The 24,133-nt window shown below is 43.3% G+C and overlaps 2 protein-coding genes across 6 annotated transcripts in view; one reads left to right on the top strand and one right to left on the bottom strand.

Moving 5' to 3' along the window:
• LOC116162064 (probable cation-transporting ATPase 13A3) overlaps nucleotides 1–24,133 on the top strand; it is a 280,669-nt gene that overhangs the window by 252,228 nt on the left and 4,308 nt on the right. The window lies entirely within an intron of this gene.
• LOC116162065 (probable cation-transporting ATPase 13A3) lies at nucleotides 2,662–22,905 on the bottom strand. 2 transcript variants are annotated; one of them, XM_031475594.1, is made up of 8 exons: nucleotides 22,755–22,905; nucleotides 17,345–17,574; nucleotides 16,758–17,294; nucleotides 16,466–16,703; nucleotides 11,659–11,963; nucleotides 11,225–11,611; nucleotides 10,213–11,173; nucleotides 2,662–4,386 (listed from the first exon to the last, which is right to left on the bottom strand). In XM_031475594.1, exons 1-8 carry the CDS (start codon nucleotides 22,798–22,800, stop codon nucleotides 3,095–3,097), a joined length of 3,996 nt encoding a protein of 1,331 aa, XP_031331454.1. In that variant the 5' UTR covers nucleotides 22,801–22,905; the 3' UTR covers nucleotides 2,662–3,094. The 2 variants fall into 2 exon arrangements, with proteins under 2 accessions (XP_031331454.1, XP_031331453.1); XM_031475593.1 differs by lacking the exon at nucleotides 22,755–22,905 and adding an exon at nucleotides 22,235–22,622.

Here is a 24,133-nt window from a genome sequence, read left to right as displayed (position 1 = left end):
AAAATGATCTGGCTGTCATTAATTAATTTGAATATCGATGCTGTGGCTTCCATATTTTTATTTTCGTTCGGCATAGGAAATTTATTTTCTGTGAAACCAGAGCAAGAATATTCAACTTAATTAATATGACAGCCAGATCTTTATTTGTTTTAGGAAGGTATTTTGGTTGCATACAATTAGGCGCCCTTCAGAAGTATTTTGTCATTTAAAAGTCGACATAGGGAAAAACCATACACATTAATCCTTATGTCTACTTCTTAATAAATAGCACTGTATATTTTCTTTTGTCGTCTGCTTCCACCTCCGTTGCTTGCATTTGCCGATTTTTTCTTATTTCCCTCCTCTGTTTCTTCTTTCTCTACTGATTATTACTTCTGCTCCTTTTCCTTTGCTCCCATCTTTTCGCATCCTGTTTTAAGTTCCTCTGTCTCGTTTACCTCCCAATGCTTCCTTTTAGTACCCTCTACTTAATGTTCCTCCTCTTATTCCTCTACTTGTGCTTAGTTCTTCATTGAATTGTCCGTCATTCCCTTCCTCTTACTCTATCCGTGCTTTGGTTTATGCCATTGTGGATTCCGCTTCGCTCTTTCGAGTTTCTTTTTTCTCTCCTTCATCTTAAATTGCTTCCTCGTTCACTTTCTTCAGCAGCTTTTCCTCGGTATCCTTTTTTTCTCGCCCACAATTCATCAACTGCCGTCGATTCATCTTCTGCTTCGCTCTTTTCGACTTCTAAGTTCTATTTCCTTTCATTCATTTCTTCTGCTCCTCCATTACACTTCTCTTCCTCATTTTTCTTTCTTATTTCTCACCATCTACTTCTTTTTCCGTTTCTCTTCATATTTCTAATTTCCTCTTCATAATTCTATCCCTTTTCCTCTTAACCCTCCTCTCCATCCAACCTCCACCTGCAGGACACTTTCCCATCCTTTGTTTTCTCAGTCCACCCTTTCCTTCCCCTCACATTTCGACGACGCGTCGCCTTCAAAATTTTCCTTCCTCTTTCTCCTACGCGTTCTTTTGAATTTTTTTCTACGCCCTCCCTTTCTTATGTCCATGGTTCCACTTTATCTTTCTCTTCTTTCCCTAGGCACCTTTTTTTGCTGTCATTTCAATCTTCTCCTCTCCATTTTCTGAATTAGGTATCATTCTGTTCCCTTTAGTATTATTTTCTTTTTCATATTCCCATGTCCCGTCCTCCTCACTCCCATTATAATTCCTACTTTATTTTCCGTTTCCTTCGGCTTCCTCGCACTTACCTTTGCCATCTTCCTCTTCTCTGCCTTCCCCCTAGCCCCCTTTTCAGGTTTCTAATTTCACTCGCCATCTGTTATTCCCTTCCCCTTCTCTCTTTTTCCAAGGCCCTTAGCCTTCCCTTATCTTCTCCCCAATCACATTCGTGTCTACTCTTTCATTCTCTTCTCTTCCCCTTTTTGTTTGTTTCAATCTTTGTTTTTGAAATTGACTTAACCTTAATGCAGAATCACATAATTTATATCGTTCTTTTGTTTGTAATAGTTTACGTTTTTGGTGTAATGTGGATCGAATTGTTTCGATATGTGTACCGACTTGTTTGTAAACTAACATTTTCGCCGTGAATGAAGCAGTCACGGGGGTGAAAAAAACTGTAATCAAATGATTGTGTTCGACTTTCAACTGTAGGCTCGAAACCCCGAACGAGGGGCGAGTTATCTATCTTAGGGGAGAAATTATGCTAGTAAAAACTCTTCGGTTTAGAATCTGTGCGATAAATGAGTTGCGATTCGCTAATTTCCACATATCTTGCGTTAGTTGAATTTGCCTACAAGGCCATGCAATTTTCCATCTTGCTCTTAAAAAAAAAGACTTTATTGCACCAAAGACGAGTCACATTCTGTACCCTTCAACCTGTCTCGTAACCAACTTGGTGTATATGCATTTACCATCTTAAAATTGATAATTTTACACATTATTTTGTTAATTAACTTTTGGACTGTATTAAGCAAACTGCAAGGTTTTTCTCCGTCGTACTCTTTTTGCCCTTGGTGGTTACTTTTGCGAGAGTACGACACCTTTTGGCTTTGCTTGCATTGAGGTACGGTTTTGGTCAGAAGTAATGTCCCTCGATTATCTCAAGTGTGGCACATAATTAAGATTCCAGATCTCCTGTGAGATTTGAGCTTCTTTTCAACATGAGGAAAATGCCTAAGATTGAAATGAAATTGAACTAAATCACGGAGAAAGTGACACATTGGTACTTTTTCTACAGTTGCGGTGTCTAAGAGAGGACATTACTTCTGACCACGACTGTACATCAACTAAATTTCCGGGCTGTCACAATCTTAATAATAACGATCATTATTAAACAAACTTCTGATGTTCTGATTCTCCTAGTCTCGGCAACGTCCACTAGAGTAGATAAGCCAGTTATGTCTTTCGGGCCATGAAACGCTCGGCGAAATTGACCTCTCTAAAGCTCCATTGCAGAAAATGCGGTTCGGTCCTCTTTCTTTACAATTTCGAGTGTGGGCTAGCTTTGCTCTGGTCAATAGTCAACAAACCCCTGTATATTGTGGCTAAACTGGTCTCGGTACCTTCCAGTACAGTATCGACACGAGCCAGGACCATGAAACGCTCCGTTTGCCAGATGTCTTCCGTACAGAGAAAAAAGGAACTCACAGCAGATAAACACTACAGTTAGTTATTTATTAAAAATCACACTTAAGTACCTGATACAATTAAGGAACCTACTAAGCACCATCGATCCTATAACGACATTGATCTATAATTACCTATATTTTGTATCAAAAAATTACACAATAATGACAACCGTATTTTACTTGCGGCGGCGTCACGATTAAAGCTATTGAAAATGGAAAAACCCCACCGCAAAAAGACCTAACGTGTTTTATTTCCTTCTCTTTATTGTAGAGAGATACAATCGAATTAAAGCGCACGTGTGGAAGTTGGGTCGGTTCGACCGACCCGTATTTTCGAATCAGCCTTTGGAATGAACCTCCCTTATTGTCAATACACTAACCTTATAATACTCACTCGAGAGGGCGCTGAAGTTATCAGTGACTGAGAGGCTACTTAAAATTCTAAAGTAAAGTAAAACTCAGCTATTTTCAAAGCTATTCATTTCTAAATTTGCGACGTGACCTTTTCCGTTTGCCACGGTCGGTCGGAACTGCAGCTCGGCCGGGCACAGGTTCAGGTTGATTCTCTCGGGCGTGGTCGGCGAGTTGCTGTCGAAGCTGTGGTAGAAGTCGCTCTCGCTGTCATTGCTGGCGCTGTGCGCCGGCGACGACTCGTTCGACTTCTTCAGGAGCTCGAGGTTAATGTTGTGGACGCCGACCTTTGAGTTCTTGTTGTAGAGGCAGTTCAGGACGTGGTTCTTGTCGAATTTGTTCTCCTTTTCGACGACGATCTCGGCGGTGCAGTGCGTGACGGGGGTCAGCGGGCTCGCGGCCGATTTAAATTCCGACGTGAGCACCGGCCACTTGGCGTCCGCCTGTAGGTCGCGTTCCGTCGCGAGGTACTTCCGCTTGGACTTGTAAACGTCGTGGAACTTAAAGCGCAACTTCTTGAAGAAGACGAAGTCGATTACGAATATCTCGACGAAAATGCTGATCACAAAGTTTAGACCGGCGTAGAGAATTAAGTACATCCGAAACGTGAAATCCTCGGGCACGATCAGCTCGAACCAGCTCGTTAAGTACGTCGCCGGCCACAGCGCCATGTAAATTGAGAAGGCGGTGAGCGCGATTGCCGAAACGATCAGGCCGTAGTTCGAGCACACGCTCTGCCTGTACGGCTTGCCCTTACTGAACACGATCGCCAGAATAATGTACTGAAAACTCGACAACGTGTAAATCGTGTAGTTCTCAACGCACGCGACCGAATCCTTCTCGTCCTTAAGGCTCGAGTTAAACGGCACGAACCACTCCTGCGTCTTCAAGTGTTCAAACGACGCGACTTGGAACGCGACGGTTAACGAAAGGTGAATAAGTAACGATAATACGGGACTAACACTAATTAAACTACTTAGCGGCGTCTCCTTGACCAGCTTACCGGAGTACGCCTCGGTTCGGCCGAAGAAAAACGCGAAAATCGATATGATAAATAGATCTATGTATAGGTACTGCATGTCGGTCAAATTCGAATCGATACTGTAGAGTATCATCACCGAAATGAACTGACAGAGGCTGTACGACGCCATGTACTTAAAAATGCCGAAGCTCGTCACGAGGGCGGCGCGTCCCTCCTTGATTATGTCGAGGACCGCGGTGATGTTCGCGTTCTTCGAGGTGAACGGGCTGGCGACCGAGGATTCGGCCTCGGACAGCGAGATTCCCACGTGGGCCGCCTTGAGGGCGCCGCAATCGTTCGCTCCGTCGCCGCACATCGCTGTAACACAATGGCTCGTTAAGACTCCGCCAATGGGAGCGTTTGAAGCGAAAGCGAGATCGGGAAAGGAAGTGAGGTTAGGGGTGACGGTATGAACACACAGAAAACCGGAAGCGGGTGCACTCGCCGTAAATGATCCTAAGAACCGAAGAGAAGTAAAGAACGACGTACTTAAAAGATGCGGAGGATTATTCCTACTTGCACAGGTATAGGGTTTTCCAATTGGATAAATTCAAAACAATCAACTTCAAAAACAATTTCTTATGAGCGCATAGAACGCCAATTATGCGCCACTAAACAATTTTTATGCGCGATTAGTATCAGTACCAAAGATTTCGTCCACTCGACTAAAAAGTCTCATGGTCGCAGAAAACGCTAATTAAGCGCTGCTAAACAATTTTTATGCGCGATTGGTCTCAGTACCGAAGATTTCGTCCATTTAATTAAAAAATTCTTAAGGTCGCATAAAAGGCTAATTAAGCGCTGCTATCTAAAAAATTCACAGTCGCAGAAAACGCTAATTAAGCGCTGCTAATCAATTTTTATGCGTGAATGGTATCAGTAGTGAAGATTTCGTCATCTTAATTAAAAATTCTTAAGGTCGCAAAAAAGGCTAATTAAGCGCTGCTAAACAATTTTTAAGTGCGAATGGTATCAGTACCAAAGATTTCGTCCACTTAATTAAAAAGTTCTTAAGGTCGCCTAATAGGATACTTAAGCGCTGCTACCTAAAAGTCTTATGGTCGCAGAAAACGCTAATTATGCGCTGCTAAACAATTTTTATGCGCGAATGGTATCAATAGCGAAGATTTCGTCATCTTAATTAAACATTCTTAAGGTCGCATAAAAGGCTAATTAAGCGCTGCTACCTAAAAAGTTTCTTGGTCGCATAAAACGCTAATTAAGCGCTGCTAAACAATTTTTAAGCGCGAAAGGTACCAGTACCAAAGATTTCGTCCACTTAATTAAAAAATTCTTATGGTCGCTTAAAGGCTAATTAAGCGCTACCTAAAACAGTCTCATGGTCGCATAAACCGCTAATTAAGCGCTGCTAAACAATTTTTAAGCGCGAAAGGTACCAGTACCAAAGATTTCGTCCACTTAATTAAAAAATTCTTATGGTCGCTTAAAGGCTAATTAAGCGCTACCTAAAACAGTCTCATGGTCGCATAAACCGCTAATTAAGCGCTGCTAAACAATTTTTAAGCGCGAAAGGTACCAGTACCAAAGATTTCGTCCACTGTGACTTACAACGGTAATTAAGCGCTGCTAAATAATGTTTATGAGCGATTGTTATCAGTTGTAAAAATTCGTCCACTTGACTAAAAAAGTCTCATGGTCGCAGAAAACGCTAATTAAGCGCTGCTAAACAATTTTTAGGCGCGAATGGTGTCAGTAGCAAAGATTTCGTCCACTTAATTAAAAAATTCTTAAGGTCGCTTAAAGGATAATTAAGCGCTGCTACCTAAAAAGTCTCTTGGTCGCATAAAACGCTAATTAAGCGCTGCTAAACAATTTTTATGCGCGAATGGTCTCAGTAGCAAAGATTTCGCCCACGTGACTTACAACGGTAATTAAGCGCTGCTAAATAATGTTTATGAGCGATTGTTATCAGTTGTAAAAATTCGTCCACTTGACTAAAAAAGTCTCATGGTCGCAGAAAACGCTAATTAAGCGCTGCTAAACAATTTTTAGGCGCGAATGGTGTCAGTAGCAAAGATTTCGTCCACTTAATTAAAAAATTCTTAAGGTCGCTTAAAGGATAATTAAGCGCTGCTACCTAAAAAGTCTCTTGGTCGCATAAAACGCTAATTAAGCGCTGCTAAACAATTTTTATGCGCGAATGGTCTCAGTAGCAAAGATTTCGCCCACGTGACTTACAACGGTAATTAAGCGCTGCTAAATAATGTTTATGAGCGATTGTTATCAGTTGTAAAAATTCGTCCACTTGACTAAAAAAGTCTCATGGTCGCAGAAAACGCTAATTAAGCGCTGCTAAACAATTTTTAGGCGCGAATGGTGTCAGTAGCAAAGATTTCGTCCACTTAATTAAAAAATTCTTAAGGTCGCTTAAAGGATAATTAAGCGCTGCTACCTAAAAAGTCTCTTGGTCGCATAAAACGCTAATTAAGCGCTGCTAAACAATTTTTATGCGCGAATGGTCTCAGTAGCAAAGATTTCGCCCACGTGACTTACAACGGTAATTAAGCGCTGCTAAATAATGTTTATGAGCGATTGTTATCAGTTGTAAAAATTCGTCCACTTGACTAAAAAAGTCTCATGGTCGCAGAAAACGCTAATTAAGCGCTGCTAAACAATTTTTAGGCGCGAATGGTGTCAGTAGCAAAGATTTCGTCCACTTAATTAAAAAATTCTTAAGGTCGCTTAAAGGATAATTAAGCGCTGCTACCTAAAAAGTCTCTTGGTCGCATAAAACGCTAATTAAGCGCTGCTAAACAATTTTTATGCGCGAATGGTATCAGTACCAAAGATTTCGTCCACTTAATTAAAAAATTCTTAAGGTCGCATAATGAAATAATTAAGCGCTGCTACCTAAAAGTCTCATGGTCGCAGAAAACGCTAATTAAGCGCTTCTAAACAATTTTTAAGCGCGAATGGTCTCAGTAGCAAAGATTTCGCCCACGTGACTTACAACGGTAATTAAGCGCTGCTAAATAATGTTTATGAGCGATTGTTATCAGTCGTAAAAATTCGTCCACTTGACTAAAAAGTCTCATGGTCGCAGAAAACGCTAATTATGCGCTGCTAAACGATTTTTATGCGCGAATGGCATCAGTAGCGAAGATTTCGTCATGTTAATTCAAAATTCTTAAGGTCGCTTAAAGGCTAATTAAGCGCTGCTACCTAAAAAAGTCTCATGGTCGCATAAAACGCTAATTATGCGCTGCTAAACAATTTTTATGCGCGAATGATCTCAGTAGCAAAAGATTTCGTCCACTTGACTTACAATGGTAATTAAGCGCTGCTCAATAATGTTTATGAGGGATTATCAGTTGTAAAAATTCCTCCACCTGACTAAAAAAGTCTCATGGTCGCATAAAACGCTAATTATGCGCTGCTAATCGATTTTTAGGCGCGAATGGTCTCTGTAGCAAAGATTTCGTCCACTTAATTAAAAAATTCTTAAGGCCGCTTAAAGGCCAATTAAGCGCTGCTCCATAAAAAAGTCTCATGGTCGCATAAAACGCTAATTAAGCGCTGCTAAACAATTTTTATGCGCGAATGGTATCAGTAGCAAAGATTTCGACATCTTAATTAAAAATTCTTAAGGTCGCATAAAGGGCTAATTAGGCGCTGCTATCTAAAAAATTCACAAGGCCGCAGAAAACGCTAATTAAGCGCTGCTAAACAATTTTTACGCACGAATGGTATCAGTAGCGAAGATTTCGTCATCTTAATTAAAAATTCTTAAGGATGCATAAAAGGCTAATTAAGCGCTACTCCCTAAAAAAAACTCATGGTCGCATAAAACGCTAATTATGCGCTGCTAAACAATTTTTAAGGGCGAATGGTCTCAGTAGTAAAGATTTCGTCCACTTGTCTTACAACGGTAATTAAGCGCTGCTAAATAATGTTTATGGGCGATTGTTATCAGTTGTAAAAATTCGTCCACTTGACTAAAAAAGACTCATGGTCGCAGAAAACGCTAATTAAACGCTGCTAAACAATTTTTAAGCGCGAATGGTATCAGTATCAAAGATTTCGTCCACTTAATAAAAAAATTCTTAAGATCTCAAAAAAGGCTAATTAAGCGCTGCTACCTAAAAAAGTCTCATGGTCGCATAAACCGCTAAATATCTGCTGCTAAACAATTTTTATGCGCGATTAGCAAAGATTTCGTTCACTCGACTAAAAAAGTCTCGTGGTCGCATAAACCGCTAATTATGCGCTGCTTAACAATTTTTATGCGCGATTAGTAAAGATTTCGTCCACTTGACTAAAAAAATCTCATGGTCGCATAAACCGCTAATTATGCGCTGCTAAACAATTTTTAAGTGCCAATAGTATCAGTACCAAAGATTTCATCCACTTAATTAAAAAATTCTTAAGGCCGCATAAAAGGCTAATTAAGCGCTGCTATGTAAAAAATTCACAGGGCCGCAGAAAACGCTAATTAAGCGCTGCTAAACAATTTTTATGCGCGAATGGTATCAGTAGCGAAGATTTCGTCATCTTAATTAAAAATTCTTAAGGTCGCAAAAAAGGCTAATTAAGCACTGCTACCTAAAAAGTCTCATGGTCGCATAAACCGCTAATTATCCGCTGCTAAACAATTTTTATGCGCAAATAGTATCAGTAGTAAAGATTTCGTCCACGTAATTTTAAAAAATTCTTAAGGTCGCATAAAAGGCTAATAAAGCGCTGCTACCTAAAAAATTCTCATGGTCGCATAAAACGCTAATTATGCGCTGCTAAAATATTTTTATGCGCGATTATGCGCGAATATGCAATGTGCGTCAAAAAAGAAGAACCACAATTTAGTTCATGCCATGAACCTCTAGTCAATTTACAATCGTAGAGAAACAAAAAAAAAAGCAATCGCCTCAGAAGAAAATCGTCTTTAGGGATAAACTATGCGCTTGTCATAGATTGTACTATTCTGTAATTTTGACGCCAATTATACGCTGTTAGAACGTACAATTTGAGTCGGAAAGACAAAAAGTACTCCATCGACTATAGAATAGGACGTTAATTATGCGCTGCTAAACAAAAAAGGAATCGTCCCAAATTAAAATCGACTTGGGTGACAAATTATGCGCTGTCAAAACGTAGAATTTGCATCATCAAGCCAAAACTTCCATCGACTTATTAAATAGGGCGCTAATTATGCGCCGCTTTAACAAAAAATTAATCGCTCTGATTAAATTGACTTGAGGGATAAACTATGCGCTGTTAATGGATTGATCTATTCGGTAAATTTTAGTCAAAAAGATAAAAAACCACTACATCGAATAGGGCACTAATTATGAGCAGCTTCAGAATAATAAAAAAAGGCGGCTTGAGCGACAAATTATGCGCTAATGGTAGAATATTTCGTTTCTCTGAATTTACCGCCAATTGTGCGCCGTTAGATGATCATGATGACACTATGGGTGAAAATTGAGCGCAAACTGTGCGCCTGTTAAAAATATTGACTTACCTGACAGGGTCAACTTCGACGATCAAGCAAACATTTGCGCCCTAATGTCACAAAGCTCATTACGAGCTAAATTTGTCAATTTCTTGTCTACGGCACTAAACAAAATTCGAATTAAGCGCCAATTATGCGCCGGTGGGCTCCCTTATGAAAAGATCACAGAAAATTCAAGTTATTTCTTTTAACAATCCAGCGCAAAATATGCGCGATTGGAATACTTTTGTGCGGCAATTATACAAATTACAAAAAAAATTAGATTTACAACCGTTAACCTTCACACGTGTACTGCGCCCACTATGCGCCGCAGAAATAAAAGCCGGCGACATGGCAAATTCCTCAACGCCTTAAAGGCGCCAACAATTGTGCGGCGTTAAAAAAAATGCTGCGGAAGACTGATATTTGTCCAACTATACATTTAACATAGGTAGAGGGTAGGCATCTTCGCAATTCAGGTTTCCACAAAATTGACAGGTACAAAAAAGATTGGAAACATTCTGTTCATGCAAGTTTATCGAATGTTTAGGACTCAGTTTAGGATAGGCAAGAATCCTTTTAAATTTGTCCAAAATTGGCATTACAGTGGGAACAGGGTAGGCATCTCTAATTTTTTTTTTCGCTACGAAAGGATTAGCATTGCGGTAGTAAAACAGAGGAATCTTGGAACTTACCAACGCAATACCCCATACTCTGCAGTTCCTCGATCAGCTGCTGCTTTTGATCGGGCGACATCCTGGCGAAAATACTCCCTCTGGTGACCAATCTCGGAATGAGCTCGGGATAGTAATCCCGAATGACACCCCAGACCTTTCCGCTCATGGTGAAGCGATAGTTGTTGTACAGCGACTTCGGCTTGAGCTTGTTGACCTCGGTGCGGCTCATGTTGTTGGTAACGGTCTGCGATTCTAACGTGTCCAAGCTCTGTATGCTCGCCGAGTTCGACAGGAGGCTGTAGTCGACGGGCAGTGAGGTTTTGCGTTTGGTGTTCGAGAGTGTGTAGGAGAGCTGAGGCGGCGTGCTGTTGTCGCAGTTGATCGTGATGACGCTTTGGCCGGGAGTTACGATGTCGCAATCCCTCGCGACGCTCAGCGCCGTGAGGATGTTGTCGCCGGTGACCATAATCACGCGAATATTCGCGTCGTTCAGATTCCGAATGCACGGAATCGTCTGGGGCTTCAGGCGATTTTCCAGCACGATGAGGCCCAAGAGGGTGAGGTCCGTTTCGATGACGTCCCGTTGCGCTCGCTGCACCTTCGCGTACGACATCTTCAGCTCCTTGTGCGCCATCGCGATGACGCGGTACCCCTCCTGCGTGTACGTCTCGAGGACGTCGTAGAAGTCGCTCGGAATCGTCTCCTTGCGCACGAACGTGACGATCATCTCCGGCGAGCCCTTGCAGTAGTACTCGAAGTTCTGCGCGCCGAGCTTGCGCACGATCACGCCCATGCGCTGCGAGCTGCTCGAGAACGGAAACTCGCGAATTATGCCGATCTGAAGGTCGATGTCCTCGATTATTCGGTTTTCGGGCGGTCGATTTTTCGGCGGCTTCAAAACGGTCGGGAATATCATGTTGAATTTTGTGTTGTCAGAGACGTCGTGCTCTTCGATTGACCACTTCGTGCTCTCGAACATCTGCAAGCGGTAGTTAATTTAGGCTTCTTACAATTTTTAGGGAACTTTTACCTTTAAATCTAACGGATCCCCAGTTACTTGCTTATCAATTATCGTCAGAGAGTGACAGGAGACCAGCCCGCACACGAACGTATTATAAGGCAAGCTTTCGACGTTCTTAACGGATGGCAGAAAATTCTGTTTGTCAACCGGGACGATGCAAAGCAAATCCAATCCGTCTTCGGTCAAAGTGCCGGTCTTATCGAAGCAGATGCAGTCGATCGAACCCGACACGTTTATCGTGCGAGGAGATATGCAAAAAATTTGGTTCTTCCTGAGCCGAGTCTGCGCGTACAGACGTCCAACGGTCATCGCGGCCGGGAGAGCCGGCGGTACGACGATCGTAATCAAGTCTAAGGCTTCCAACACCAAATCCGCGGCGGGTATTCCTCTCAGAATCTAAACATGGAGTTTCACTGGGGAGCGCGGCGCATGCGCGGACTTACCTTAGTGACGATGGTGTAAACGAAACCTACGCCTGCAATTGCGGCCAAAAGCATAATGAAGCGATACGAGTCGTTCTCGAATCGAAAATCGACGGGTGGGGGGTAAAGAATGCTCCTTACCAGCCCCCCCTTGGCCGTGCAAAAGCCGGTACGTATCACGACCGCTAAGACCTTCTCGTTGCCGAAGTATCTGGTTTGAATCACCTGCGTGCCGCAAAATAACGTGTGGCGGGCATGCTCCTTGGAATTGTAGTACAAATTCGGAAGGTCGGGCAGAGGGGTTTTGGTGACGGGGACGCTCTCGCCTGAAACAAAAATGTTTGTTACAGGCGCGTACGTTTTCGGTTTTCCGTTACCGCGTGTAAATCGGTTTGGAAAAGCAAGACCGTTCTGCGCAAGCGCGCACTTCATCGTCGGATGTGAGGGATACATTCAAGCGCTTCGTATGCAGGACACTAGGAAAGGGAAACGAAATATTAGCAATAGGAAATCAAACTGGGCACGATGGGTTACGGAAACTGGAACCTGGAAACGTTGGGAACTGTGAACTGAACACGGAAAGTTGGAATCCAGAAGCTCTTTGGAAGCGGATAATTAAAAACTAGGTGCTGGAAGCAAGAACGTGGCACCGTAGGAACTGCGGACCTAGTGTGGTAGAATCTGGAAGCGGGAACCTGGAAACGAAATTGGAAATTGAGAACTAAACGCTCAAAAATGAACACTAGAAGTTAGAATCTGGAAGCTCTTTGGAAGCGGGTACTAAAAACTGGGTGCTGGAAGCAGGAAAGGGAAACCGGAGGAACTGCGGAGGTAGTGCGGAAGAATCTGGAAGCTGGAACCTGGAAACGAAGTTGAGAACTGTGAACTGAACGCTCAAAAATGAACACTGGAAGTTAGAATCTGGAAGCTCTTTGGAAGCGGGTACTAGAAACTGGGTGCTGGGAGCAGGAAAGTGAAACCGAACACAGCGCGATAGCATCTGGAAACTGGAATCTGGAAACGAAGTTGAGAACTGTGAACTGAACGCTCAAGAATGAACACTAGAAATTAGAATCTGGAAGCTCTTTGGAAGCGGGTACTAGAAACTGGGTGCTGGAAGCAGAAAAGTGAAACCGGACATAGCGCGATAGAATCTGGAAGCTGAAACCTGGAAAGGAAGTTGAGAACCGTGAACTGAACGCTCAAAAATGAATACTAGAAGTTAGAATCTGGAAGCTCTTTGGAAGCGGGAACTAGAAACTGGGTGCGGGAAGCAGGAAAGTGAAACCGGACATAGCGCGATAGAATCTGGAAGCTGGAACCTGGAAACGAAGTTGAGAACTGTGAACTGAACGCTCAAAAATGAACACTGGAAGTGAGAATCTGGAAGCTCTTTGGAAGCGGGTACTAGAAACTGGGTGCTGGAAGCAGGAAAGTGAAAGCGGACATAGCGCGATAGAATCTGGAAGCTGGAACCTGGAAACGAAGTTGAGAACTGTGAACTGAACGCTCAAAAATGAATACTAGAAGTTAGAATCTGGAAGCTCTTTGGAAGCGGGAACTAGAAACTGGGTGCTGGAAGCAGGAAAGTGAAAGCGGACATAGCGCGATAGAATCTGGAAGCTGGAACCTGGAAACGAAGTTGAGAACTGTGAACTGAACGCTCAAAAATGAACACTGGAAGTTAGAATCTGGAAGCTCTTTGGAAGCGGGTACTAGAAACTGGGTGCTGGAAGCAGGAAAGTGAAACCGGACATAGCGCGACAGCATCTGGAAGCTGGAACCTGGAAACGAAGTTGAGAACTGTGAACTGAACGCTCAAAAATGAACACTGGAAGTTAGAATCTGGAAGCTCTTTGGAAGCGGGTACTAGAAACTGGGTGCTGGAAGCAGGAAAGTGAAACCGGACATAGTGCGATAGAATCTGGAAGCTGGAACCTGGGAACGAAGTTGAGAACTGTGAACTGAACGCTCAAAAATGAACACTGGAAGTTAGAATCTGGAAGCTCTTTGGAAGCGGGTACTAGAAACTGGGTGCTGGAAGCAGGAAAGTGAAACCGGACATAGCGCGATAGAATCTGGAACCTGGAAACGAAGTTGAGAACTGTGAACTGAACGCTCAAAAATGAACACTAGAAGTTAGAATCTGGAAGCTCTTTGGAAGCGGGTACTAGGAACTGGGTGCTGGGAGCAGGAAAGTGAAACCGGACATAGCGCGATAGAATCTGAAAGCTGGAACCTGGAAACGAAGTTGAGAACTGCGAACTGAACGCTCAAAAATGAACACTGGAAGTTAGAATCTGAAAGCTCTTTGGAAGCGGGTACTAGAAACTGGGTGCGGGAAGCAGGAAAGTGAAACCGGACATAGCGCGATAGAATCTGGAAGCTGGAACCTGGAAACGAAGTTGAGAACTGTGAACTGAACGCTCAAAAATGAACACTGGAAGTGAGAATCTGGAAGCTCTTTGGAAGCGGGTACTAGAAACTGGGTGCTGGAAGCAGGAAAGTGAAAGCGGACATAGCGCGATAGAATCTGAAAGCTGGAACCTGGAAACGAAGTTGAGAACTGTGAACTGAACGCTCAAAAATGAACACTGGAAGTTAGAATCTGGAAGCTCTTTGGAAGCGGGTACTAGAAACTGGGTGCTGGAAGCAGGAAAGTGAAACCGGACATAGTGCGATAGAATCTGGAAGCTGGAACCTGGGAACGAAGTTGAGAACTGTGAACTGAACGCTCAAAAATGAACACTGGAAGTTAGAATCTGGAAGCTCTTTGGAAGCGGGTACTAGAAACTGGGTGCTGGAAGCAGGAAAGTGAAACCGGACATAGCGCGATAGAATCTGGAACCTGGAAACGAAGTTGAGAACTGTGAACTGAACGCTCAAAAATGAACACTAGAAGTTAGAATCTGGAAGCTCTTTGGAAGCGGGTACTAGGAACTGGGTGCTGGGAGCAGGAAAGTGAAACCGGACATAGCGCGATAGAATCTGAAAGCTGGAACCTGGAAACGAAGTTGAGAACTGCGAACTGAACGCTCAAAAATGAACACTGGAAGTTAGAATCTGAAAGCTCTTTGGAAGCGGGTACTAGAAACTGGGTGCGGGAAGCAGGAAAGTGAAACCGGACATAGCGCGATAGAATCTGGAAGCTGGAACCTGGAAACGAAGTTGAGAACTGTGAACTGAACGCTCAAAAATGAACACTGGAAGTTAGAATCTGGAAGCTCTTTGGAAGCGGGTACTAGAAACTGGGTGCTGGAAGCAGGAAAGTGAAACCGGACATAGCGCGACAGCATCTGGAAGCTGGAACCTGGAAACGAAGTTGAGAACTGTGAATTAAACGCTCAAAAATGAACACTAGAAGTTAGAATCTGGAAGCTCTTTGGAAGCGGAAACTAGAAACTGGGTGCTGGGAGCAGAAAAGTGAAACCGGGCATAGTGCGATAGAATCTGGAAGCTGGAACCTGGAAACGAAGTTGAGAACTGTGAACTAAACGCTCAAAAATGAACACTAGAAGTTAGAATCTGTAAGCTCTTTGGAAGCGGGTACTAGAAACTGGGTGCTGGAAGCAGGAAAATGAAACCGGACATAGCGCGACAGCATCTGGAAGCTGGAACCTGGAAACGAAGTTGAGAACTGTGAACTGAACGCTCAAAAATGAACACTAGAAGTTAGAATCTGGAAGCTCTTTGGAAGCGGGTACTAGAAACTGGGTGCTGGAAGAAGGAAAGTGAAACCGGACATAGCGCGATAGAATCTGGAAGCTGGAACCTGGAAACGAAGTTGAGAACTGTGAACTAAACGCTCAAAAATGAACAATAGAAGTTAGAATCTGGAAGTTCTTTGGAAGCGGGTACTAGAAACTGGGTGCTGGAAGCAGGAAAGTGAAACCGGACATAGCGCGACAGCATCTGGAAGCTGGAACCTGGAAACGAAGTTGAGAACTGTGAACTGAACGCTCAAAAATGAACATTAGAAGTTAGAATCTGGAAGCTCTTTGGAAGCGGGTACTAAAAACTGGGTGCTGGGAGCAGGAAAATGAAACCGGACATAGGGCGATAGAATCTGGAAGCTGGAATCTGGAAACGAAGTTGAGAACTGTGAATTAAACGCTCAAAAATGAACACTAGAAGTTAGAATCTGGAAGCTCTTTGGAAGCGGGTACTAGAACATGGGCGCTGGAAGCAGGAAAGTGAAACCGGACATTGCGCGATAGAATCTGGAAGCTGGAACCGGGAAACGAAGTTGAGAACTGTGAATTAAACGCTCAAAAATGAACACTAGACGTTAGCATCTGGAAACTCTTTGGAAGCGGGAACTAGAAACTGGGTGCTGGAAGCAGGAAAGTGAAACCGGACATTGCGCGATAGAATCTGGAAGCTGGAATCTGGAAACGAAGTTGAGAACTGTGAACTGAACGCTCAAAAATGAACACTCGAAGTTAGAATCTGGAAGCTCTATGGAAGCGGGTACTAAAAACTGGGTGCTGGAAGCAGGAACCTGGACAGGGAGTTAGAAATTGTGAACTGAACACGGAAAGTTACAATCTGAAAGCTCTTTGGAAGCTGGTAACTAGAAACTGGGTGCTGGACGCGGGAATAGGGAACCGGGAAAGTTGCGGTGAGGTAAAATCTGGAAGCTGGAACCTGGAAACGGATTTGGGAAGTGTGAACTGAACACTGAAAGTTACAATCTGGAATCTTCTTGGAAGCGGTAACTAGAAACTGGGTGCTGAAAGCGGGAATCGAGAGAACTGTGGACGTAAATTTAGATGTATGCCTTTTGCGCTAACGAACGCCCCCTCATGTTGGCGAACAATGGAATTACCTGTGAGCATAGATTCGTTCAGGATGCAGTTTCCGGTCAACAAAACGGCGTCGCAGTGCAAAATGCAACCGTGCGGCGGTATTTCGATGACATCGCCCGGCACCAGCAGCTCGGTCGAAATGACCTCGGTGACGACCTCGTCGTTCTCCGCGTGATCGTCCAGGGCGCTCTTCGGCTTTGAGCGCACGACGCTGATGACGTCCGAGCTGTGAACCGTCGACTTCAGGTTGCGCTGATTCTAAAAAAACCGGGACGCAATTAAAATGGCAACCGCGCGAAGGGATTAACCCACCCGTCGCGTCTGTATCACGGTCATCGTGATGCCGAACACCGACATGATCATGATGGCGGCGGCGTAGTAGTAGTAGCTGTCGGCGAACCAAAGGCAAAAACTGAAAAGCTGGAAGATGTAGAACGGATTCAGGACCTCCAGGAAAAGCAGCGTGACCACCGGCAGCTCCTTGACCGTAATCTCGTTCGACCCGTAGACCAACCTGCGCATGAACTGCTCCCCGATGCTCAGGCCTTTGCTTCTGTGCAGCGTCTCGCTGAGCACGTGCTGGTCGAGACCGCGCAGCTTCACGAACTCGGACACCTCGCGGTTCCAAATATACGTGACCTTCTTGCACGTAAATATCAGCAGCCTGTCCAGCTCCCGGAAGATGCCCTCGCCGAAGTGGACCGAGAGCAGAGAGTTCTCGAGCTGGGGCACGTAGTGATTGTGATGGTTGAGCCGATTGTCGTCGCTCTTCAGCTTTCGGACGCTTTCGGGCGTCAAGACGCGCAGCTGTTTCACATGGTAGATCTTGTGCTTTCCGTTGTAGAGCTCCTGAAATGTTTCCAAATAACTATGGTCGGAAATGGTTCGAAAGGGCTTACCGTTATCAGGAGCTGTTCGGCTTCGTTTACGGGGCACGGGACGCAGGTCGCGCGCAGGTACAAATGCGGAATCCAATGGAAGAGCAACCGTAGCAATCCGCACGTTAGCACAATAAAAAGGTACGTTACCGCCAAACGAAGTTTGCTAGGTTTGTAACCGCAAATTTCCATTTGGTCGTCCTTCCCCTTGTTGATGAACATTGTGTTGTCGGGCGCATTTATGGAGAGACCTAATAGAATGATGCGATGGGTTAGTGCAAGTGGTTTTTTCAAGTTTGATAAGAAAATTTTGCAATAGATAAGACGCCGGAACGGAGCGACAAGTCGCTGTCTGGGAACGCATAGAAGGTACCAATGTCGTCGTTTACCGTTCATGGAAATTCATGATACTGGCTGATAACCGTCGATTGCATAGGCTTTTACTAACGAGCAGCACGATAGCTTATCATCGAGTGCTGCCTATTGTTTTGTATACATCATACCCAAACACTCAAGGACTAAAAATTTCCGTTAGTGCCAAAAAACGTCGACTAATGGTTAACCGGCCTAAAAGTCACACTAATTTTTCCAAATGGGCACTTTGTGCCTGAATCCTATAGATCGATTTCAATTGCGCAATGGAAACATATTTCGGAAATGTCAAGCACAAAAATTTCTTTAGAAGGAACATAAATTGTAGGTAACTCTCGTGACGGAGGGTGGGGGGACCGATCGAGGGCTTATTTATTAAAATTATAAGTTTTCGAATTTTTTTAAAATATTTTTAGAATTTTCTAGATTGGTTTAGAATGCGCTAGAATTTTTTGAGAATTTTTTAGATTTTTTTTGATATTTTAGAATATGTTTAGAATTTTCTAAATTTGTTTAAAATGCCCAAGAATTTTTGTTTCTATTCTTGAATTTTCTAAACATTTTTCAAATTTTAGACATTTTTTAGATTTGTTTAGAATGTCCTAGAATTTTTTCAGAACTATTTTTAAATTTTTTCCAAATTTCTAAAATATTTTAAAATATTTTTAGAATTTCCTAGAATTGTTTAGAATGCTCTAGAATTTGTTTAAAACTATTCTTAAATTTTCTAGAATTTTTTCGAATTTTCTAGTATTTTTTTTAGATATTTTCGAATATTTTTAGAATTTTCTAGATTTGTTTAGAATGTTCTTAGAACTATTCTTGAAATTTCTAGAATTTTTTAGAATTCTTCTCCGAACACAAGACACATAAAATAGTTTTATACAATTTTAAGATTCTTATTTACAATTTTAGTGTACACAAAATTTGAAGTGGTTAACTCCGAGGGTAAAATCGCTATAGAATTTTCGTGTCCACCACTAGCATTTTGTACTGTAATAATGATAAACTTTCGATTTGTCAAATTTCAAGACGTTTTGAAAGCCCCCTCCCCCAAAAAGCGATTTTTAGCCTTTTTGTGAACAAAATAACTAAAAATCGCCTGAATCGACTTTGATGAAATTTGGGGTGCATGCAGGTTTCGGTCCCTTGCCATCTTCAAGGTTTTTGAAGGTGTCAAAAGCCATAATGTCATGTTACAGTTTGTGAGTTTCTTGGTTTTTGAGAAATTTTGAATTGAAGAGTTAAACTAATTATTCTGTTCTTGAAAATGAAGCTCGACGGCACTATAGTAGTGTGATTTGCGAGGTGATTTGTGCCCAACACACCTTCGGCCATTGAATAGTTTGGTACTTATTTAACTGAAATGCACCCCCAACCAAAAAAATGGGTCATAATATAGCGCCAGTTCTTGACACTGAAGCTCGGCGGCACTATGGTATTGACACTGCCGAGCGAGCCGCAGACGAGTTCGGCAGAAAACAGGACCAGTTATTGAAACTGAAGCTCGGCGGCACTAACAGATTTGTGCCGCGCAAGTAGTTGGCACTCATTTCGCTTGGATCTCGACTTGAATGTACCTCTAAACAACAAAAGGTGTCACTGTCGAGCGAGCCTCAGACGAGTTCGGCCCAAAAGAGGACCAGTTCCTGAAACAAACTCGACGGCACTATCTGATTTGTGCCGAGCGAGTCGTCGGTACTCATTTAGCTTGAATCAGGACTTGAATGTACCTCTGAACAGAACAAGATGACACTGCCAAGCGAGCCGCAGACGAGTTCGGCAGAAAACAGGACCAGTTATTGAAACTGAAGCTCGGCGGCACTAACAGATTTGTGCCGCGCAAGTAGTTGGCACTCATTTCGCTTGGATCTCGACTTGAATGTACCTCTAAACAACAAAAGGTGTCACTGTCGAGCGAGCCTCAGACGAGTTCGGCCCAAAAGAGGACCAGTTCCTGAAACAAACTCGACGGCACTATCTGATTTGTGCCGAGCGAGTCGTCGGTACTCATTTAGCTTGAATCAGGACTTGAATGTACCTCTGAACAGAACAAGATGACACTGCCAAGCGAGCCGCAGACGAGTTCGGCAGAAAACAGGACCAGTTATTGAAACTGAAGCACGGCGGCACTATAGTATTGTGCTTTGTGCCGAACTCACCTTCGGCTCGCTCGACATTGGATGGTTTGCGACTTATTTAACCGAAATGCACATCCAACCAAAAAAAGAAAGAAAGCGAGTTCGCCCCAAAATAGGCCCAGTTCTTGAAACTGAAGCTCGGCGGCACTATCTGATTAGTGCTGAACAAATCTTCGGCTCGTTCAGCATTGAATGGTTTGATACTTATTTAACTGGAATGCACCCCCCAACCAAAAAAAGGTGTCAAAGGAGAGTTCGGTACAAAATAGGCCCAGTTCATGAAACTGAAGCTCGATGGCACTATCTGATTTGTGCCGAGCGAGTCGTTGGTACTCATTTAACTTGCATCTCGACTTGAATGTACCGCTAAACTAAAAAAAGGTGTCACTGCCGAGCGAGCCGCAGGCGAGTTCGGTACAAAATAGGGTCAGTTCTTGAAACTCAAACTTGGCGGCACTGAAACGCACCTGCAAAGATGTCATTACGGAAAGATACGAAGACGAGGCCGGTACAAAATAGGCCCGGTTCATTAAACGTCATTGCTGAGCGAGCCGCAGACACAAAATAGACACTGTTCTTGAAACGGAAACTCCAGAGCATTATAGTAGTCTGATTTGTGCCGAACTCCCCTTCGGCTCGCTCGGCATTGATTGGTTTCGTACTCGCATAACTTGAATTTATCTCAAACCAAAAAAAGGCGTCATTGCCGACCCATCCGCACGTAAGTTCGGTACAAAATAGGCTCCGTTTTTTAAACTGAAGGTCTACGGCACTATAGTATAGGCACAAAATAGACACAGTTCTTGAAACTGAAGGTTGACGGCACTATAGTACTTCGATTTGTTGTGATCGGTTTCGTACTCGCATAACATGAATCTACCTCAAACCAAAAAAAGGCGTTATTGTCGAGCGAGCCGCAGGCACAAAATAGGCACTGTTCTATTGACACTGAAACTCGACAGCAGTCTGTTTTGTGCCGAACTCACCTGCGGTTCGCTCGGCATTGGTTGGTTTCGTACTCGCATAACTTGAATCTACCTCAAGCCAAAAAAAGCGACAACTGAAGGTCTACGGCACTATAATAGTCCGATTTGTGCCGAACTCACATTCGGCTCGCTCGGCATTTGTTGGTTTGGTACTCGCTTAACTTGAATCTACCTCAAAAGTCACAGGCGAATGCGGCACAAAATAGGCTCAGTTCTTCAAACTGAAGCTTGACAGCACTACAGTAGTTCGATTTGTGTCGAGCTCGCTACGCATTGAATGGTTTGATAGTCATTTAACTGAAATGTACCTCCGAACAAAAAAAAAAGGTAATTGCCGAGCGAGCCGAAGGCGAGTTCGGCACAAAATAGGCCCAGTTCTTCAAAATGAAGCTCCACGGCACGATGGCAGTTCGGTATGTGAATGGTTTGGCACCGATTTTACTTATAGTACCTTCAACCAAATAAAGTTGACATAGATTCAGGTTCATTTATGCTGGCTGTTTCACGTAAACCGTTCACCTGAAAGTCTTCAGGTTCTATCATGATCGTTGCACTTCCGGTTTTACCGGATGTGGACTGCTTCCATATCTTCAAAGGACTACCCTCTATTTCGTTGCATTTTCGAAATCTACATGAAAATCTAGGGGGTTCGATACCGCATTTCCCTATACCCAGCATCGAAGATTTTGAAGTTATTCATGATTTTTGAAAATGTTGGCGGTCAAACGTCAAAATGGATTTTTTTGTTGGTGGCGGACGTTAAACGTTTTTTTTTGGTGGTGGTTTTTGGTGTAGCGGTAGTTGCGCGTAAAACCGGAAGTGAAACGATCATGATAGTATTTTCATTCGATAGATCACGAAAACTATGTTGATAGGGGGGGGGGGGGCGTACACTTACTTTTTGACTTATTCTTAATTTCTCAAGAACGTTACTGCCTTTGTGCCAGAATATTTAAAAAAACAATGTAGGGGAAACCCGAGGGGAAGGGGCGGGGATGGGGGGAGGGTTCTTACTTTTTAACATATTCTTAATTTCTCAAGAAGTTTACTGTCTTTGTGCCAGAATATTTAAAAAAAAAACATGTAGATACACCTGAAGGGAAGGGGCGGGAGTGGAGGTGGGGTCACGGGTTCGCTTTTTACAATTATTTTTCCCGTTTTTTTCTTGTGCGAGAACTTCCCAAAGGATTTCAATTGCGCAATGCAATTTTAATTCATCGAAGACTATGGTCCGAGTCGTAGCGGATTTTTTTGGCCTCGATCAAGACCTTTGAATTAATCGGCTTGTTTACGGATGTTTATTGCGTTTTTCGATCTATTACTAATTGTAGGGAATTTGGTGAGTGTTCTCACTCGCCAGGTAAACTTGTTTGCAAGGTGCGAATGAAATGGTACAATAATGAGAAATTAACCTTTTAAAAGGCCCGCCTGCTGCTCCGAATTGTTCTGGTCGCAATTTTTATTCCTCTGAAAGGAAAAATGGAAGTAACCTCTCCGCGGTTGATTACTCATTGTCACTAACGCAATTACTCACTGGTTTTACGTGTAAGAAACTAAATTATTATTAAACGTTAAAACAAACTCTCCTCCTCCTTGCTTTAAGTACCAAAATTACACTCAGAAGTTTTGTACCCTTTCTCTCAACACCACACCGTATTTTTCCACTACACACTGATTGATATCTTCGGCGTATTTCAATTTCAACAATTCGATCTGAAAAGTTAAATACTTACAATTAATTTGGGACGCTTAACGTCGCAGCGTCTTCGCGCCGAGGGTATCGTAACGCAATCCGTCGTTTCGCCCAATTTCTCCGCGAAAAAAGGTGACCAAAACAAGCGATAAAATACCAAAATAAATTCGACGCAAACACTCGATATCGGTTACGTAAGGGATAAAACAAAACAAAAGGCCCAAAACCGCAAAACCTACCTCGACACTCGGTTCCCTCGATGACGCCGGAGTCGCGATGACCCATGCTCTTCGTCGACCCGTCGTCGGTGACGCACTACGCGAAACGTCTCCAAGACATTTATCAGTACGTGCGAAAAAGTGTTGACTAACCTCGCACCGCTGACCTACTCGATAAGACCGGTCATCGAAAGCGTGTTAATCCCCGAAGTACGGACGCGAAGAAAACCCCCCCAATTCGGCGACGACGGTTTCGTGGGAGAAGTCGAACGGTCGGTTCGCCGTACGCAAAGTGCGACTTTTGAGGAGCAAGGGCCAAGGTCGACGTGCGAATCTGGGACGAGAATCGTTCTCCCGGAACGGATCTAAGCCAAGCGATGCTTTGAAATAAGTGCATTGCAAAATCCAAGACCTTGAAGAAGCTTCTCACGAACGTCAATTAGAGCACATTGTGTTTATCAGAAGTGAAGCTTCAAACAATGTTTTTGAAAATGACCTCTAAAAAGGTCTCTGAGAGAGCCTTTGAATGCTCTGAAGATCACTTTGGAAAGCGACCGAAGGCTGTGCGAGGTAGTTTCCAAGTTTCCGAAGCTTGTCAACGCCTCCGTTCCAAACCTTTTGCATTATTACCAGCACACCCTAGGTCCCTTTTCCAAGCGTTGTAGGTACTTTCTAGAACTAGCAGCTCTAGCTCTAGACACGCTCGGGAAGTTCTGGAATGTTCCGGAAAAGGTTCAAAGGTCTATGGAAACCGACTTTGTGGTTCAATGGTAGAACGTTGGGCTATAAATCCGGAGGTTGCGTGTTCGAACCTGGGTTGAGGTTGAATTTTTCTTCTGTGGCACAGATGGGAATTACGTTAGACACGTAGATTTGTAAAATCTGTAAATCTCAGTGACGCGCTTCCAAAGCTTTCTAGCACTTTTCGGAGATTTTTTCCAAAAATTCCATATGCCTTTGGACACCTTTAAGGTCCTTTCAAGAGTTTTATAGAATATCATAGCCTATACAAGCCTCGAAAGGTCTAGAACAGTCAGAAAAGTTCCGTAAAAGGCCTAAACAGCTATAGAGCATCTTCGAGTGCTCCAGGCTATTATTAATTAATTGAGAATACTTAGAAGTAGATGCTATTTGTTCTGCTGGGATTATACAACTCTAAGACGCCGTCTCCAAATACCGAGCGAACCGAAGGCGAGTGCGGCATAAATAAAAAAGACACGTGATCTAGAATTATAGCAACAATTTCTCTGACGGATTTATGCCGAACTCGCCTTCGGCTCGCTCAGCATTCGTAGATACAGTCATAGATGACCTTATTTGGTCTAATAGAAGTATGGCCTTTAAAAATTGTGTCGACGAATGCCGAGCGAGCCGAAGGCGAGTTCGGCATAAATAAGAAA

This window comes from Photinus pyralis, unplaced genomic scaffold, assembly GCF_008802855.1.
Source record: "Photinus pyralis isolate 1611_PpyrPB1 unplaced genomic scaffold, Ppyr1.3 Ppyr1.4_LG10, whole genome shotgun sequence".
Classification (NCBI taxonomy): domain Eukaryota; kingdom Metazoa; phylum Arthropoda; class Insecta; order Coleoptera; family Lampyridae; genus Photinus; species Photinus pyralis.
Note: the sequence above shows the minus strand (reverse complement) of the source record. Positions and strands in the feature narration are given on the sequence as shown.